Consider the following 19,776-nt stretch of genomic DNA (forward strand, 5'->3'; position numbering starts at 1 on the left):
CCCGGGGACGGCGGGCAGAGGGGCTTGCAGCTGCTGGCACTGCAGAATGGCAGCACCGGCAAACCCGCCCCAGTATCGCACACGAGCGACTTGTGGGTCTGCTCGTCTTTCCCTGCGCTGACTGACAGAGCAGGGTGATCTGTGTGCTTGGGCTTTGAGTTCTGGCCATGTTTGCTTCATTAATCAATTACGGCGATCTTTTTTGACAGATATTTTTTCTTACAGACTTTGATGTGCCCAAAGCCCTATGAATAATATTAAATGAGGAACAAATGTGCAGCAGTCCCACTGCCAGATACAACATTTCTGAGGTTTAATGCAGATTGGATTTGAATCTGACTATTAATATATATTGCATATGGATCTTTTCAAAAATTAGACAGTTACATAGAATATAATGAGGGGGTAGAGATGGGTTTTCCTAAATCCAGACCTACACTGAAAATGTGTAAATCTGGGGAGTACTCAGTGGGTAAAGCAGATGTGTTTGCAGCAAGGCAACGAGAGAGGCATACGAACAAGAATACGCAGGTACAGACGGCAGGTTCCTGCTCTTGCTCTCTTTTTCAATGGCTGTATCCCCACGTCGTCTCGCTTAATGGCTTTTTGCGTTTCCCAGAGAGGAGGTGAAGGAGGTACCGTGCACCCCTTAGAGTACTCTTGCTGTGGTCGCACCCGAGATGCGCTGGTTGACTCTTCGCCCTCCCCAAACCGACTGTGCCTTGAGCGTGGTTCACGCGGACTGCTCAGGACATGTGCCAGCATCTGTCCTAACCCCTGCGTTATTGCAGATGTCCTCTGACTTGCACGACACTAAGGGTGATGAGAGTGCAGACCCTTGCAGCAGGCATCCCGTCCCCCGGGAGCGGGGATCCCGGTCATGGCTGGAGTCCCCTGTGGAGCGATGCCATATGACCCAGGGCTGTCCTATGCTGTGTTCATTCAGCCCCTGTAGCAAAAGCGCTTATTAGATTGTGAGAAAGAAAAAACTCATTGTAAAGTAATAGCTTGGCTCAAAATGCGCAGCCTTTAGGTGCACTTCCTCGCATCTGGAAAAAAGCAATCTGCTTTGAAACCAGGGGGGAAAATTCTGCTGGAATTCTGCCCTCGAATCACAAGAATAGGTTTGGGGTTGTCCTTGAAAAGGGTTTTGAGAGTTTTACCCCAAGTGGCCTTTCCAGTAATGTGGAGCACATGCCTTTCCTTCCTCCAGGTTTTACTCAACTTTTCCATCGTACTGGGCAAAGATGTCTTGAAAGTCTTCTGACTTGTGACTACAGTAATTCTTGCTAGAGGCCCCGAAACGTCTGAGCATAGGCAGAATGCCTAAATCTGTGCGATTTCTAGGAAAGCATGTACCCTATAATTATGTTTTAGTTTGTTTAGGTGTAATCTTTGTCTTGAAGGCAGCGAGGCTTGCAGTTATCTTTTATGCAAGAGAACCTGGAAGGTGTGGACCAGCTGATGAGCTCTCCTCTCCTCTCTTTCTAAGTCTGTTGTGGTTTGTCAGTTGAGCTTTGTGGAAAACCCCTACTCGGAGACCAAGAATGTAATCAATCCTCCTTATTAAAACTTTAATGACGTGACTGCAGGGAATAACTGCCCTCACAACTGAAGCAGCTGGAAGTGGAGAGAGCTGCTTGTTCACAATTAGCAGAAATGACACTGAACAGGATGCTAGTGAGTCACCTTCATGAAATAATACTTTAAAAAAGTAGACTTTGGTTATCAGTTGGTTACGCTGTACAAGTCTCTCCTTAACAGCAAGGGTCTATAGAGGAGGACGCAAATTCAGTGACATTCAAACTTGCATCCTAAATAGCAAAGGGCTGTGTCTTTGTCAGACCCGGTCGTGGGTGATGGCGGGACCCACGGGGATGCTGCGGGGTGGCTCGGTGCTCTCCAGCCAGCAGTGCCGTCGCATGAAGTCGGGATTCCTCTCACGCAGACGTGACATCGCTGCTGATGTGTTGGGATCTCCGGTCTCGCTTTGCCGCCGGCTGTTCGCCCGGTGTCGGCGTCGCTGCAGGCACCGGCCCCAGCCGTCCCTCCCTGGCAGGTGGGGAGAGCGGGAGCGGCGATCCATCAGTTTCTGGAAGTCCCACTGTCTTTTGGCTTCTTGTAGCATGAGCTCGCTAGTCAAAATACCGCCATGTGGTGCTAATAAAAGGAGAGGATGTTTATTTTCTTGACCGTTCCCCTACTGCCAGAATTGGCAGCTTTCTGGCCTGGGGGGGCTGGAAACATGGGCTTCAGGCTGTGGGGTAGAGCCCCGTCTGTGCTAATTGACAGTAGATCAAGTGTCTGGGTGTGAGAATAATTGCAGCAGAAATTAAATTGGCAGTGCGTAGCCAAAGCTGGAATAGGACACAAGTCCTCCCAAACCTGGACGCTTGGCTAAAATAAGCTACGTGGGGTGAAAGGCTGGGTTTCCTCCGGCTGTCCGGAGAGGGAGAGGCACTTCCCGCAGGCAGTCGTCAGCCCTGTCCCGGTGGGAATGGCATCGCAGTGCCACCCAGCTGGCAGAGCGGCACCCCTGTTGTTCTCAGGGGGAGGGATGGGGACAGCGGGTCGGTGCTCCTGGTCCCGCTCACCTTGGTCCTCTCTCGCGCTGTGCCCGGTGAGCAGCGGCTCTCCAAGCCGGACCCTCTGACTGAGGGGTGAGCTCTGGGCAGTGGAGAAGAGCTGGTCTCTCCATAGTGCAGGGGAGTTGTACTGAAAGGATGAGAAGGCTGCTTCTGCTTGTCACTTGTTTGGTGGTTGGTTTTTTTCTCTAATGTGTTATTTTATGACACCAAATTCTCAGTCTGTAGAGATTCATGTTAGTTTGCTCTGGCTAAAATCAGGTGCGAGGCATGCAGCTTGCCATGTGAAAAGACCAACCGGGATGGGGTGAAGAGGAGGAACTGGGGCAAACTTGCATCTACCATAGCTCTTCAGGCAGCCTGAACCAGGCAGCGCAAGAAACTCAATGCTACGCGTAAGCCAGGCCAATGGAAATGCAAACATACCCGGATCTGCTTCGTTAAAAGTACTGTTGCCGGAGGGTCTCAGGTCTGTGTGGTTGCAGGACTAGCGTTACGCTGGCTGAAGAGGCCGCGCTGGCTGGCAGGGCACGGGTGACCCCGCGTTCTGGTGCCGGGCTGAAGACCTGCTGCCTCCTGTGCACGTGTCCTCCAGGCAGCGTGGGCACTGCAGCATCGTTCCCGTGAGCTTCTCGTACCTGCCCTGACCTCAGAAATAGCCACCTCGTAATAGTGTCAGTCTACTATACTGCTGATCATACTTGCTCCTAATTAAAAAAAAAAATTAAAAAAAAAAAATCACATGTGGGCTTCAGGTGTGAGTCTGAGCCTGTGGTGTCCCAGCTCTGGGCACCTGGGGACAGCAGTGGTGTCCCGCAGTGGGGCAGGGAGGGGGGTTTGGTGCGAACTTGTCCCTTAGTCCTGATTTTAACAGCCTTAAAAACGTCTTAAATATTCTCCTATTTATTTTTGGTCTCAGTAGATTATGGTTACTTTTTTTTATTAAGGATGAATGGCTCTGAGTATTGCTTTAAGTTCTCAGTGGGTTGGTGGCGTGCAGGAAACTTCCATATATGTCTTTGCAAAAGCATGGCATAGGCCATACTTATTTCTGTGAACCGGAGGTTAAAGCCTCCTCCCTGGAGAGGTGGAATTTCCTTTCCCAAGGTGACCGACCTTCCTTCCTCCCCGTCGGCACGGCGGGATGGGCCACGGCTGCTCCTGGGAAAGCTCTCGCCGGGACCCCCCGGCTCCCCCATCAAACCAGCCCTTGCGCGGGCATCGACTCTAGTGCTCTCGGGGCAGAAGGAGGGGGAAAACGTCTGCCTTGTACTTTGGGGAAAACAAAGGATGAGATAATGCCCTGGCACGAGACCGGGTTCCTGTCGCATGGGAACTCCCAGCGTGTTGTGTGAGGACTGATTTAATAGCAGAAACATGCTGAGTCCTGATGGCTGCTGTAAGCGGCCTCAGCCTTGAACTGCGGATACTCGGGCACCATTTCACACTCAAACATCGGGGGTTTGTACGCCACCAAAATCTGCTGATCTAATTTACTGGGTGAAGAGGTTACACACAAGTTGGTGTGCACTTGTGTTTATTTTTTTTCCTGTGATACAATATTGAATCATTTGAAAGCAAAGGAATTTTCTCAGTACCGCTGTAATGTGTCGAACTGTTGTAGCTATAACCTTTCATGTGAAATCCTCTGTATACCTCTTCTATAATTCGGCATCTTTATTAAGCGGGCTTCAATAATCCTGGTATATGAAAGAGGAAAGAAGAATCTTGGGGGAAAAAGGGGAAAAATGGGAATGGAAACTTCAAAATGGTGTTTTCTTCTGTCCAGGTAACTTGAATAGTTTGTTCTCATCAAAGGTAAATAGGAGCTGTACTGAAATGGTAACGCTGTGAGTTGATTTAGGACGAAATAGAAAATGCCATTGGACAAGGAGCTGACACAGAGATATACCATGTTATTTCACTCGATAACATCAGTTTCAGTGATGACTCTGTTAACACAGGTAAGGAAACTGCCTACTTGTGTACTCAGAAATACCCAGTGTTTGTTTGGAAGCACACGTGTAGTTCCGTGTTTCTGTTCTTATCCGTTGGGAAAAATAACTTCCCCCATTCCATTTTTCCTTGTTGCTCGCTTACAATGAATGAATTGCTCTTTGCAGTCACTTGTTTGACCTGCTGGGGTGAGAGGGTGTGGAGAGAGCCCTCCCCGAGTGGTGGGGTGCCGGGGGGGGGGATGCTGGGTGCGGGAGGGATGCTCGGTGCGGGAGGGATGCTCGCTGTGGTCCCCCAGACTCTTTGCAGCCAGCCGAGCGGGACGGGGCTGACCGGCTGCCAGCACAGCGGGTGAAGGGGATGGGGCGAGGGCAGGGAGCGGTTCCCGAAACTCTCTTTGGCGGGAGGGGTGGGTAAATGGCAGCCAGGGCACGCGGAGAGCCCGGGAGGGCCGGGCTGCAGCAGCTGCCTCCCATCGCCTGGAACGGCAGGCTCCTGCTGCAGAGAGCTGGGACGTCCCGCGGGCACTGCCAGGGCTTGTTTGTTAGCAGGGAAGCCAGAGACACATTTTTGACTCAAGCTGAGTTTATCTTCTTTATTAATGAGTAAAAGCGAAAGGTTGGGGCATTCCAAAATAAAAACCAAAAATATTATCTTATTGCTTTTGTTGTGTTTTCTTGAGTACCTTACCCTGGCTTTTACAGAAGGAGACGTTTGGATAAGCCACGCTGATGAAGTAGGCATCTTTTGGGTTTAAGCGCCTAACAGACCTGTAGTCTGAAGCTTAGCTTGCTGCCAGTGATGGTTTGGGTTTTTTTCTCTCTCTTTTAGCTGCTGGTAGTGGTTATGGGAAAAAAAAATCAAAGTATGATATGATAACACCTGAAAATGCAACAATTCCCCCAACTGGAAAGAGGAGGCGAGAGACAGTAAGCTGAAAAGGATGAAATCAGGACATTGCCTGTTAGTGTCAAGCTCACTAGATTTGTTCTTTAAGCCAAATGGTGAGAAAAGTGATTTAAGGGTAGCATTAAATGGCGGCTCGGTCAGGTGGCACTGAAATGGAGACAGCAGCATCTTCCCTAAGAGGAGGGGGAGCAGGCAGGAGGCTGGGGTGGATACTTGTTGTGATGGTGGTTTTTCTCTGGAGGAGGCGTTATTTTCTGTCGGTGGGGAGGCTGGCCCTGCACGCGCAGCAGCCTGTGCACGGCGGGGACAGCTTGAGGCTGAGCGCTGGCAGGAGCATCAGCCTGGTGCCTGCACTGAGCAACGCTCTCCTGCACCGTGGCTGTCTGCTCCTGGGCTGGAGAGGTGACCCTGAACGTTTGGAAGCAGAGAGAAAATCCTTTCTAGAGGGTTTAGACTGTTGTTGGGCTTAGCTATGGCTGGACGGCCTTCTGGCAGGAGGGCGCTGGTGCTGCTGCTGGAGAGAGGAGGAAATTTCGAGGCTCTTGTACCTTTTGTTGTCCAGTGTTACTGTATTGCAAAAATACCTTGAGGTTTCACTGGTGTTTATTTTCTGCTAATGGTCATTAGGTTTTCCTGTATGGATGAAAGTTAAATACTACTTATAGGATACCTAGAAATTCTTTTATTCTTAGGCTTCTTCACCTAGTCTAATTTCTTCTAAAATTACTTATCATGAATATCAGTTCTGTTCACATGTGAAACTGTGACTGAGGTTGTCTTAAGACGGTGAGAGCTGGAGAGATACTCAGCCTAGCCTGGCCCATAACAGAGTTTATTGTGTTACTGCAATGCCGTAGTTACTCTCATGTCCAAATGTATTTATGTTGCCTGTGTAGAAGGGCTTTTCCTGCAGAGCTTTGCCCAAAGGTGTTTTGAAAATGCAGGCAGTATATCCTGTGCCCTCCAGTTTAGCAGAGCGTATGATCCCCGGCTATCTTGCTTTTTTTATGAAAGTGTTAATAAAACAGATAAGTTTGTACAAAGCCCTCCTCTGTCTGCTTGTTAAACACCCCCTTGCACCCTTGATATTAAAAACATGCCCTCTGCGCTGGAGCAGGCGAGATAAATGGAAACACATTTTAATCATTCTTGCCGATCTTGGGTAACTTTTTTCCGTTGCTGTGGGTTTTTGAGAGACTGCTGGGGAGCCAGGTAGCTTAAGGGATGAAGTCATGGCATTGCAGCTCGAGTCCCCCCTGAGCTCTTTAAGTCGCATGAGGGCTGTAGCTTCTCCCAGGGGGTGAAGCTGTTTGCTGAGCCATTGGGAGCCAGCAGCCATCAGACCCTCGCCCGGTGGCCATCAGCGTGACCGCGCCAAGGTGGAAAGGTGTTTGCTCTTTAAGAGGGGTCTGTGAAGCCTACTTCTCTCTAATTGCAAGAGATTGTCCCTGGGTTAGATGTATGCTGTCCTCAAGCTGTATGTTACACGGTGCAGAACATGTGCATGTGCAAATACAGAGCTAGAATATTTTCCTAGCTTACCCTAAAAACACTTTCTTTAATAATACCTCATTTTACATCACAGAGCTTCTTCTCGTGAGAGCACTCCTACAGAAAAGGGTGGATGTCTTCCTCCTGGAAGTTAAGAAATTCCCAACCATCATTTACAAATGGTTTAGAAACTTCCCCATCCATGGAAATATGTTTCAGATGACGCTTTTCAAGGTTGCTATAACCCTGTCAAAAGTGACACATCATTTAAAGCTAGTAGGAAACGTTCAGCTCTTACCTCTCTGGTGCTGTCACTCCTGATCCGATGCTCTCGGCAGGGTGAGCCGCAGCCTGGCCCCAGCCCCGGCGGCTCTGCGGTGCCCGGGGCGAGGGCAGCGGGTGCTTTCGGTCAAGCCCCAGCTCCTGGAGTCGTGTGTTTATAGAATTACTCCTGAAAAGCAAAGCCAGGCTGCGGTATGTAAAGGTATGTGTGTTTTGCCTGTGGAAACGGGGTTTTGTGGTTGGAAATTCGCACTGATGGGAGATGGTGGGGCTGACCTCAGCCTGCTCCCTGCCATAACAACAATTAAATAGAAAGCAGTGGAGGCTTTCGTGTAACACTTTTGCTTGCAGGGGTTTCGGCAGAAATTGCAGAATGAAATACAGAAATAAGCGCTTTAAAATGAGCCTGACTGCCGGGTCTGAGACACAAAGCCAAGCAGACCTTAGCAATGCTCGCAGGGGCTGCATCTCCGCCTGCCTAGACATGACCCGTGGGTGTTTTTCAGCATGTCCAAGACCCGGCACGAGGCCGTGGGGCTCGTTTTGAGCCCCTGTCCCGAGATCTCACCTGCTGTGCACCAACAGCCGTGCCTTCTCAGGGTACAGACCGTCCTGGGGACAGAGGTGGGCTGGGGCTCAGCCAGGCTCCAGGTTGAGTCACGTTTCACGTGAACGTTGTCTGCGGCCTTTTAACTAAAAGACCATATGATTTTAAGGGTTTGCTCCCTTACTTAGATCTGAAAAAGGAATTTGGTGTTTAGCTGACGACTGTGAAAGGAGTGTAGTAAGAAGGACATGATGGATGAAGCTTTTCTTTAGACTGTGGTATATGCTGAAAGAGGAACTTGGCAGAATATTTGAAATCCGTCTCATAAAATAACCCACATGCTCCGTTCACCCAGCTTCAGCAAACTACACCCGACCTTTTTTTCTTATCTTCTGAGCTGAACTAAATAGTGGGATCGTACTTACTAGAGCTTTTTAAAGTTAGACTGAAGTCTGCAAAACCAGCATCTTGACAGGACATCTGAACTGTGCTCGTAGGGAAATATGTGTTAAAATGTGTGTAGCTTTTAAAATTCATCCTTTTTCCCCAGCTTTGGGGGCAGCCCTTTGACATAAGGGTTCACCACGGGACTTCCTTCGAGGCAGTGAGCTGGAGAATGGATCCCGCTCCTGCGGCCACTGGCCACGGTGTAAATCTGTTATTTGCATTCAGCTGAAAACGGTGACGTCCATCCCATATAGCTCCTCTGTAGGGTAATAATAAGATTTCCATTTCTGGGACTTTTGAACCAGTTTATCAGAGACAAAGCACTGTCTTTGCTGTCGGAAAGCTGGGGGGAGGAGAGGAAGGGATCACTGTATTGCTGTGCAGAGGTTGAATTTCAGTCTTGAGGGTGTCGGGATACGCCAGGATACGTCTTGGTGTCAGGATATGCTGGAATTTGTCTTCAGGCTTAATTGCTTGTTGCATTTGCATGAAAGAGGACTTGCAGCAATGAAGGCAGTAAAATTTTGCCCACAAAAAGCCCTCTACCAGGAAAGGTCAGAATCAGGTCATCGAAGTCTGACTGTACCCCTTGGGTCAGAAGAAAAGGCAGCCCCGGGCAGAAGTTGCACCTTTGCTTTAAAAAAAATCCTTGCCCATATCCTACCCCTTTCTCTTGCTGCCAGGTCGGAGCCAGTCCCGTCGAGCCCTGGGCAGCCAGTGGTGCCAGGCGCCCACTGGAGAAGCCGGGGAGTCCATCACCAGGCTGTCCGGGCACGTTGGACAGCAGGTGTGGTGGGGATGGGTCTGAAACTGCTGCTCAGCCTTGCAGGAACCGTGACGGGTTTGCTCTAAGGTGACCTTCCTTCAGGTGTAGCTATTGAGGCAAATGGTCTGATGGTCTCCTAATAATGGTAACAGTGCCATACAAACATTATCCCGGTTCCGCAGAAGGGTGCTCTTGCCCTCTTCTCTTCCATGGTGGGCAGCTGAGGGACCGATGCCAGGGACACAGCTTTTAGCCTTATATTGCAGAGACAGTTGGCGAAATGCTGCAGAACACAGCTGGGCTCAATTACCCAAGCTCGGGGCGAGGGAGAGAGAAGTCAGACGCTGGTGAGGAGCCAGAGCGCTCGGGCTTGTCCTGCCGCCGCCGGAGGAAGGACACAAGTAACCAAGCGTGCTCACAAGAGGTACCTCTTCCAGGCGACCCCATGGCTGAGGGATGCTTTGACCTTCTGGTGCGCAAATAGCAACGCTCCCGTCCCTAATTCAGCATTTTGGCAGTATGTTTTTAGGTGACACTGACTGATCATGTTCTGGTTTTAGGAGGAGAGTGGATCTGAAGTGCATCAGACAGAAAACTGCTTTCGGCTGAGCCAAGCCGTTAATGACCTTCAGCTCTGTTTAAGTCTGATGCCGCGCGTGTTTATAATGAAGAGCAGGGCTGGCTCCCCTGGGCTTAGGAAAATAAACATCTTGCAGGCGATGCCCGCAGCGGCTGGGGGCCTGTGCCAGCGGGAACCGGAGCTGCTGCCGGTCCTGTCCCTGCAGATCTTCTCCCACCACTGCGCAAGTGCGCTCCAGGGTGGATGTGGGGCTCGGAGGTGTAATTTCAGAGGCGTGTTCAGCTCTGCAGCTGGCAGGTCTGCTCCCAAGGAAGGTTTCTCAGATATGCTAAAGCTACCGCTGCTCAAAGCCCTTCCAAATCAGGCCATGGGTGTAGGTGCTTACACGGAGGTTGTAGGAGCCAATGTTGGCCTCTCAAATTAGCAATCTTCAGTTTTAATCTCTGTCTCGTAGTCTGGAAAACGAGATTAATTATTTTGTTTGTACTTCTGGCCTTTTAAGGGTGTAATTTAAAACACTGTGAAGTGAATGAACTTTAAATGCTTTGGATCAGAACGTGAACTCTGATGTTCTCTAAAGCTGTGTCTAAAACCTGTGGTCTCTCAAGCTAAAGACTTGTAGTTGAAAAAGGCTGGAGGGACAAATGGGGCATTTTGCAAAATGTCCAAAAAAAAAAAAAATGTTTTTTTTCCCCCCTTAAGAATAAGAAAACTTGAGGCAGCAAATAGTCAAAGTTCAGGAAAGTAAGGTTGGATGTATTTTACCAAAGTGTATCAGAATACAAATGCGATTTCCCAAAACTCTTAAGAAATCGTGTCTCGTGTAGCATATTCTTTGAGTGCGAAGGGCAGTTAACTCTTGCAGCTCTGCAAAACACAGCCCTGAGGAGCATGGCTGAGGGCGGTCAGTGCCGAGAGCGACCGAGGCAGCGAGCGTGGGGGACTTCTGCTTGCCAAGAGACGGGCTTAGGTTTAAATCCACGAGTTAAACTCTTCCCAGCTTTGGATCCCAACGTTATTCCTGTTAAGCAGACAGCTGAAACTGCGTGCTCGCCGTGATGTATTTTAAAAATCTGAAGAGATTTATGCTTTTCATTGACTCTACAAAAGGTGGTTTCAAAATACAATAAACTCTCTCCAAAAGAGATAGGGACTGAGACTGATTTTTCAAACCTTTCGAAAATTCCTGGTTGGCCGCATGTTTTCCTACTTATGGGAACACTTATTTCAGCAGTGATTAGCTTGATAGAAGTTTTCAATTTTTGAGTCTTCTGTCCTATTTCAGGTTTGACTAAAAATCCTGAGGGATGAAAGTGCCTCAGTTCAGCTACTCCAGCGGAGTCAGGGGCACGACTGTAATGAGCAGGCAAAGCCTATCTTCTTATCCGTTACCTAGAGTACGCGTTAGCTCTGCGTGGTGAAGCCATGGAGTATATTTGTGTTTCTGTTGAAATCTTCAACTTGCTTCCTTTAATGCTCCCCTATATGTTTCCTGAAATTGGAAACGACGTGTCCTGTGAAAAGCATTTGAGCTTCATTATTTTGCTGGTGGTGCTCATTGCTCTGCTGGCTGTGTCCAGGCATCACGCTGTAGCTGGATGAAACACCTTCATCTGATATAGGGGAAAAGAGATTTGCTAATAAGCAGGCATGGAACAGAGGCACTTGCTGGAAATTGAATAAGTGCTTGTAGAAGAAGGAAGGAAAAAAAGCCCTCCCTATTTCTGGCTCTTTGAGGAATTCCCAGAATTAAATCCAAGCAACCTGTCATTCCTTTTACATTTAAGGGAAAGATGCTGAAAATTGTTCCTTTTGTGCTCTCTATGCTGCGTTGTGTGGTGGGGACAAGAGCCAGGCATCTGAAAACCGGTTAAATTTCTCTTTTCTCCTATCTTAATAAATAGTGGCACCCAAGAACGTGCTTGAGACTCTACACAGAGTGAGGCACCGCTCAGCGCAAGCAAAGTTGACGGCACCTGGCTATTAGTGTGCGAAGGTCAGTGGAAAGAAATGCAGTAGCTCAGGCACAAGAGCCAACCCAAAGTGCCTGATGGGCACTTTATACCCCTATGGCAGCTCGGGGCAAGGCGCTGCTTGCTGCCGGCGCTGCTCCTACCGCAGCTATGTATATACGACTGCCCTGGCTTCCTGCGCCTCCTGCCAAGAGAAACAGTCCCGTATGCCATGTTGTGTTTTCCTTCTGCTGGAAATGGTTCCTTGGGATATAAATACTGTATCAGTAAGGGCAGCCCTTATCCGTACGTGATAAGGCATGGGCTCGTTCGTGCAACGCTGATAAATGCATCTCGAGGAGGAGGTGGCTTGATGAGGCCGTGCAAGGGGTAGCCAAGGCAGGTGCTTGCTGCAGGTGTTTTGGTTTTTTGTTTGTTTGTTTGCGGTGGCTCATTCTCCTCCAAATAACCCCTTTTCCTCTGCTTATTCTTTCCCCCCCGGTGGGAAGGGACGGGCTGGGGGTCTCCAGCAAGGTGGTGACCAGAGAAGGTCGGTCTGCCTGGGCGCTGGCTGAGTGCACTTGCTGCACATCGTGCTACCCTCTCGTACTGCAGCTGCACGCAAAACCACCCCAAAACCCACCTGCTCCCTGGGATTGGGACTTCAAACGGCTCCTTTCAAGCTCTGCACTGCGTTTATCTGGTGTGGGACGGCTGCATGAATCGTGTTTGCCAGGAGTGGGGAGGCCTGGGCTCCAGGAGCTCCAAAAGCTGCGTGTCAGGAGGTTGGTTACGCTTTGTAATTGATGGTCCTAGAAGGCAAGCGTGAGAAAACAGATTGTGAGTTTCTGTTCCGTAGGCTAAAAGAGTTCTCCTCGGTGAAACTTTGCAGGCCAGCTCTTCAGAAGGGTTTGCAAACCCTCTTAATTTAAGAGAAGCCATAAAAAGCAGGAAAAAAAAGTCAGCAGAGAAAAGCAAATTACGTCCCAAAGGGGGAAATTTTTTTCTGATCTTGAATTTGAGAGCTGGAAAGAAATCCATCTGGTTCTAGGTTTCCGAGAATGGATGCATGAGTGTTTTGCACAATGCGAAGCCTTGCAGAGGTCTCCCAGGAAAACGCTGAGACAGCCTTTGAGATGAGGATAAAGGAGACTGAGCTCTGTCCCGAGAACAGCTTGTTGTGCAACAGGAAAGTTGTGTAGCAGAGAAACTGAGAGCAGCAAGGACGGCAAAGACTGGTGTGCTCTCAGAGGGGTAAATACTTCCTGTGTGTTTGCCACAAAGCCATTAGCTGCCCTTGACATGAAGCACAGCGCTCCAAAGCCTGCAAAGAACTTGGTGGAAAAGGCTGAGGGACATCCATTGCTTCATCTCCGTGGTCTTGGTCTGGTAGGTGTTGGGGTAGCAGGAGTGCTCCGGTGTCCGTCAGGAGGAGCCCGTTGATCCCTATGGATGCTGCCGGGTCACCTGTAGCTTTGTAACACGGCTGAGCAGACGTAAGGGTGAGCTGCCACCACCACGAGCATCCTCCTGCCGCGGGGACGGGCAGCCGGTGGCGACCGGGGACGCTGAGCAGCTCGGCAGCGCAGGGAGGGCTCCGAAACACCCCGTTTCCATCACTGGGCTTTCACGCCTTTTGGAGAATGCCCAAGCAATGGGGTTTAGCTTTATAGCAACGTTTGCTCTTGATGTACAAACCGTTGAGTTTAACAGGAACAAGCGGCCAACGCTTTACAGAGTACCTCAGATTAAAGCAAGTCCGTGGAGATTATGGTCTCTAGGCCCTTGGACGGAGGAGGTTTTCATTCCAGAAATAGCCGCCAACCCCGTGCTCCCCAGTGAAGGGTCTGGGTGACCCTGGTATGGAGGAGCCTGTGAGGCTCCTTTGGAGGAGAGAAGAGCAGAGGACCCTGCCCTCTTCTCTGCAGGCAGAGACCCAGCCGCCGCTTCCCTCGGACCAAGTGCACGTCTGGGCCCCGATGCACAGATAATTAACGATAATGGCTTTTTAAAAGCATAACTCTGGCCTGCCAGGCAGCATGGGCCATTGCTTTTTTCTCTGAAATGTTTATGATCCTTCTTTTCCTCTCTGTGTCACGGTTGAAAGTGTTTTCTTTATTTCCCTTGAAATCATAATGTAAATCTGGGAATTGGAAACCCATAGCCTGGTTGTAATTTTTTTTTAAAGAATATAAATTGGGGAACAGTTAAAATTATATTATTCCTGGCAGCAAAATTCCTTTTTTAATAGATAATTCGAAGTTATTATGTTGGAAGCAATTTTCCCCACGTGTGTGTGCGTGCACGGTGTGGAAGGAGCAGTGCTGAGAGGGCTCAGGGCGGCCGTCGGGGCTTTCGAGGCAGTGGAAGTGCCGGGAGCTTGACAGAGTCTGCAGTTTTTCAGCTGGTGACAGGAGAAAACCTCAAAGGCACCATCTTGCAGTTCTTAATTAAGCCCGGTTTTTATCAATGGGAGTTTTGCCTTAAGAAGAACTGAAGGATTAGACTTTCAAGATCTTTTTCTAGCAGGATCTGGTTTTTATTTCTCTTAGCTGTTCATTTTTACGAGGCTTGGGAGCACCAGTGTTTTCTGCTATGCACCAGTGATAGACATTTGTTTCCAATTAGTATTTATTGGATTATTTTAGTCAAAAGCAAGCTTTGTATTAGAGCCCCGCAATATGCACTTTGTTATTTGTTCACAGGACGGTGTTTTCTTTTTCTGCCTGGTTTTGCATCAGCTTCAGTCTACTGAAAAGCTGGTGTGAGGCAGCATCGCTGGGGATCTGCCCTGAAACAGATTAAACCAGATTAAACAGATTAAACCAGGTTAAACAGATTACAGCCTCTTACACAAGCATCTCTTTCTTCCATCGGCATGGGCATGTGTCTGACTCGCATGGCTGGAAATAGTAGCAGCCGGCGTGTGTCCTTAGGCTATGTCCGTCTTTCTGCTGCTTTTCCGGATAGCTGGAATTAGACCCTCGCTGGGGAAGGGGCTGCTGGTTGCTTCCCAGACTGAGCAGCTAAAGCCTGGCTCAGGTGGCTTGTGGCAAGATTAGCAGTAGGTTCTGTTGGATTTATGGGTGTGCACGGGGCTGACTTAACAAAGCTTTGGAAGAACGCATAGGTAATGTTTTATGTAGGTAAAATAATACGGAAAACTTGGGTTTTGATGGCATCCGAGTTCCTGACTTGAGGTCATACGACAAAAAGATTTCCATGGTTTGCCTTGGGAATTAAAAAGCCAATGAAAATCTGAACCCCGAGCTAAACCCTTGACCAATGCGTTTCTCACACTGTTAATGGCTGATCTTATTGTGGGAGAAAACCTCCCGAAACGAACATGGATCTTTGTGGACGAGGGTAGTTGCAAGTAAGTGAAAATACCAGGACTGGCCCCTTGGCTTCAAGTCTTGCCCAACCTGTACGTGTAGCTGCAGAGCTTGGGTTTTATCGTGTTTTGCTAATGTAAATCAGGAGTGATTGCCCCGAAGTCAGGAGAGCGATAAGTGCTCTTGGAGTGATGTAACGTGAAATGAGAAACAGACTCGCAGCCTTTCTTTAGCGGAAATAACAAATATACTTTTACAGGAGAATAAGTGCAGAATACTTGGCAGTGGCTCACCATGGAGAAACAGGCAAGTTCATTTGGTCGGAGCCCAAGGAAAGCTGCACAGATTCAGCAAGATTTAACTGCAGGTCAAGCCTGAGTTTTCCTTTTCCTGCTGCATATCTCTGTTTTCCATAGTACATATAAAATATTATTACCGCAAACTGCACGTCCCAACGCAGCCTCTCCATGTGTATCGGACTAAGAACTATAAATCTCAGGTTTTTCTGCTTTTTTCTTCTCTTCCAGGACAATGGGCCTGCCCAGAGCAGGAGGCTGACGCCCCACGGGGCTGGTGGCAACCCCATGGACAACAAGCAGATGCTGAACGTGCAGCACCACCACCCGACCCGGCTCTATGCTAACAGCGGCTCCGAGTCGGCTCTGCCGGGCGCGCTGAGCGGGCTCCACATCGCTCCTGCCCAGAGGTAGGACGAGAGCATGGCTCACGCTCTGGGTCCTGCTGCTGTTCACGTGAACTTGGTTTCAGGGGTGTGCATTAAGGCCGTGGTGCTCCCGGAGCTTCTGAAGCTCCAGAGATGCCAGGTTCAGCTCCTGCTCCGTTAGTCGAGGGTAGGGGAGAGGAAAAAAAAAAAGGGGGGGGGGTTGGAGATGCTAAGCCCTGAACAAAATGGCCACATGTAGGTAGCAACTGCAACACTGAACTTAAGCTTGTGATGCCGAAGCAATGTTCAATCATTTATCTCGGAGATGGGTAAAGGTGCTGGTTTTCCAGATCCACATGAGATCCTTCTATTGCCGATGAGAGGAGGTAGATTAGCGGCATCGGATCCAGTCTCCAGGCTGGGATTAATGCCAGGGAGTGTCACAGATGTTAAGTATCCTGGTTTTTCAAAGTGTATATATTCAAGGCAGGATGGAGGGTTTTGCCCTCCTAGGAGTGGGGATCACACTTCCACAGGCCCTGGAGCTAACACTTGGCCTGGGAGCTGGAGGTATCCGCAGAGAAAATGAACCCCAGTAAACCTGGGATGTTTATAAATATAAGATCTGCTCAATGCAGCTGTCCGGGAGGCTGGGAAATAAATAATGCTTGTAGGAAAGAAAAAGCTTTTGTGAGGCCAAGAACAGTTTGGGTGGATAACTCGGGCTTTGAGACAGGCCAGGTTGTGGACTGCGATGCTTTCGCATGGCTTATGCTGCTGCTGATTTATGTTCCTCCAGACTGGCAAAATATTCTGCAAGAAGGTAACGTCTGTATCAAATACAAAGAGCAAAGAGAGTTTCTTTTCAGCTTGGGAACTCTGTGCCTGCATGCATTCATATTTCAGTGACGCTGCAAGCCAGCTTATTCCCTGTGCTGCTCCAGGAAAGTTAATGAAGTTGGAAAGAGGAGAACTGCACAGAAAATACAGAGAACAAAATCTGATGTTATCTGCGTGTGAGCCAAAAAGCCAGGAGATCAGCTTGGGTGTTTGAGTAGAATTGGGTCAGAAGTACATTCTCTGTGAATTTGTGCTTGATCAGGCTGGACTGGTCAAAACCTGCCCTTTTTCATTGAAAACGTGCGAATTGATGTATGAGAGGGCTGTAGCAGGGCAGATAGGCACTCGGGGCACACGTGGAGGGTTTGGGCCGGCTGGGAGTCGCGGGGATGGGTCCTCAGCTGCCTCGGCAGCCCTGGTCCCCAGCAGCGGCACTTCTGCCCCTTGTCTCGAGAGGTCGCAGCCGTCGGAGCCTTTGGAGAAGCTGGTGGGTCGCTCCCAGAAAATGCAGCTTTGGCTCTGAAGCCAAACATCCTTTCTTCTTTGAAAGTGAATTTTGTTTGGATTGGGTTTTTTCTTTCTTTGTTTGTTTGAAAGTGAATTTTCTTTCTTTCTCTTTTTTTTTTTTAAGCGGGCATGAATATAAAGCTGGTGGAGAAAATGAGTCAGATGATGGGTAAAGTGTGTTAAACTATCTAATGGGGTTCAGGGTTTTTGCTATTTTTATTGGGTTTATAATGACCTCGATGACCTTCTCCTTAAAAAGGAAAAGGAGCCCCTTCCCACGAAGCTGTGCTGTGGGGCCCCAGCGAAGCACAAACAGCACTTGAATTCGTCTCTACCCAGCGGGACACTTAAACACGTACCCAAAATATTTTTGATTCCAAACTCTGCTTTTCATGTTTTGATATATTGAATGAACTGGAATAATGGTTTAAATTACTGTTTGTGGCCTGTTGTACCCCGATCATGCCGCATACAGACCAGGAGCAGCTTCAGGTCTGGATGCTGAAGGCCGGCGCGTGGTGGAGTTACGGGGCTGCTCTCGTGTCCCGTCCTCGGTGCTCTGCAGCCCGGTGGGGTGGTTTTCTCATTTAAGCTGCGGGCTGTGTCTGGCAAATGGATCTTTTAATGCAGTCACCTACAGAAACACTAACTTGGAGAGAGGCGTTTGTGGATGGTGAGGGGATTTGCTGTCACGCCTGTGCCTGGCAGCAGCACACGCTCTCCCTGTGCCGGATGCCCTAATGGCGGTACAAGGGGTGGGTGGATCCCCTGGCCCTACGTAATTAATGGAATGCATTGTTTTACCCATTTATTTTTTTTTTCAATAAATTCCATGCGTGGCAGAGCAATTTACAGTGCTTGTAAGCAGCTGCCCTCTTTCCTGAAGGCATCTGGTAACTGGGCCAGCCCTCGCTGTGTTGCTCAGTCGGAGCCAAACAGGGAATAAGTTTAACTTCCCTGGTTCAATGGCTGTTCCTGGGACAGGCGTACCTCCAGGCAGAGAAACGCATGGGAACAGAGAGGTGTTTAATTGAATCTGTGGGAACGTGGAGGTTTCAGTACCTCCCTGATGAGGTGACAATTGCTGTTTATATTTGACTTGAGCCTTTCTTTTCTTTAAAACAGCGTTGACCCCTTGAAGTCTGTCCCACGGAACAGAAATGGGATTGATGTGGAGTCAGATGTCTACAAGATGCTTCAGGATTATGAAAAGCCCATTTCCGAGCCTAAGCAGTCGGGATCCTTCCGATACTTGCAGGGCATGTTGGAGGCTGGCGAGAACGGTAAGGAGGTTGGCACCCAGAGCGTGTCCCAAGGAGTCCCCTACACCTCCCCACGACCGGGGCTGTGGCACTGCACTGCTGCGGGGCTTGAACCATCATTCGGTCCCTCTGCACCCCGTTCCATGGCCCCACACCCACCAAGCTGCTGTTGCAGGCTTAACCTCCTTCTCCTTCCCTTGCTGAGGTGCAGAAGCTTGAAAAGCCTCTAAAGGACCCGTCTGCGAGAGCTGATGGGGTGGGTTTGCAAACTCCCCTGCTCTGTCATTTTACCACACATCGCCTCGGTGCTGAGGCAGCTCAGCTCAATGCAGGAGGGTCCAAGCACCCTGTGAGGGGGGAGCACCCAGATGGCAGGTTTCAAATCAGGGTTTCAGATGCTCAGGCCAGCATCCCGGGGCTTACCAAATTTTGTGGCTGACTTGAGCATCATGTGAAAGTTGGATTTGCCAACAGCTTCTGCATAGCAGCTGTTTTCCTGAGATGGCTTATGAAATGTAATGGCCTGAAGCGGTTGTGTAAGATCACCGGTGGAGAACTGTGGGCCTGTTTGAGTAAATGGCATTTGCATAAGGACGTGGGATGGTCCTCAGCAACGCCGGGATAGAGATCAGGAGCTCTTGGCTCACTTCTCGGGTCTGTCACAGCTTCCTGCCTGTGTCGTTAACACGGGCAGGAGCCAAATCCAAGCATGAAATAATGAAGTCCCCAAACTGTACATTTCAGCTTCTTTTTATTTGCCTTTCAGCCTTAGGTCCGTTGGGGCTTTTATGTTCAAACTTTCAGGCTTCGCTTTACAATCATTAGGGCAAGGCTCTTCTTTCTGCTTCCTTCCAAGAGCCTCATACTCCAATCATGTGAATCCAGGAACTTGGATTTTATGGGAAAATACCAACTAGTGCAAATCTCATTATGAAGCTGCGAGAGGTAGCGAGTCAGGCTGCTGCACTTCAGTTTCTGTGTATATAAACCGATGGAGAACGATATTCTTTGACTAGAAGGATATTGCTTCTGGCTTCACAAGAAGCGTGATCGCGGGTAGCTTCTGAGCATCAAGAGTTTCCGCCCACTTTCGTTTCCTCAGTAGTACTTAGGCATGTCCACAAAGCATGAGATGGGATCAGCCTTGGAAGTACTGCATGTAAAATATTACAGCCCCTCCTAGGCTGGCAGGAAAACTGATGTTGATTACAAGTTCCAGATGTACCTTCATCTCCTTCACCAAGAGCAAGCACAAGCAGCTTCCCAGCGAGGCGTCTGCTGCACTCCCAGGTCTCCTCATTAGGAAGAAGCAAATAGGAAGCGCCTGTGTTAATCCCGGTTAATAACGCTGCTACCTTCCTCCCTTCTCTGTGCCAGGAAAAGGGAACAAAACTGAAGCTTGGCTGGTTTGCTCCTGCCTCCCCTCGCATCCTGCGGCCCTGGGGTGGCAGAAACCCAGCGCTGCCCTTCGGGAGGAAGGGAGAAAGAAAAGGGTGTGGGCTGGGGGAAGGGGAGGACAAAGAGGTGCCGGGACAGCCCCTGGACCCTGGCAGCGTCTTGGCGCTAGCCCGTCGCTGGTGCAGCGCCGTGTTTTCGGAGCCTGGGGCTGAGACGCTGCTGATGGGTCCCAGCCAGCGTGGCGGCAGGCTGGGG

At 49.4% G+C, this 19,776-nt stretch overlaps 1 protein-coding gene across 1 annotated transcript in view; it reads left to right on the forward strand.

Annotated features, from left to right (window-relative positions):
* The window catches only part of PDLIM4 (PDZ and LIM domain 4), a 35,986-nt gene that overhangs the window by 11,863 nt on the left and 4,347 nt on the right, over nucleotides 1–19,776 (forward strand). The window contains exons 3-4 of the mRNA XM_009322729.1: nucleotides 15,378–15,556; nucleotides 17,987–18,144. Of these exons, the coding sequence (XP_009321004.1) occupies nucleotides 15,378–15,556; nucleotides 17,987–18,144 (337 nt within the window). The remainder of the gene's footprint in view (nucleotides 1–15,377; nucleotides 15,557–17,986; nucleotides 18,145–19,776) is intronic.

Source organism: Pygoscelis adeliae, unplaced genomic scaffold, assembly GCF_000699105.1.
Source record: "Pygoscelis adeliae isolate BGI_AS28 unplaced genomic scaffold, ASM69910v1 Scaffold34, whole genome shotgun sequence".
NCBI classification, from domain to species: domain Eukaryota; kingdom Metazoa; phylum Chordata; class Aves; order Sphenisciformes; family Spheniscidae; genus Pygoscelis; species Pygoscelis adeliae.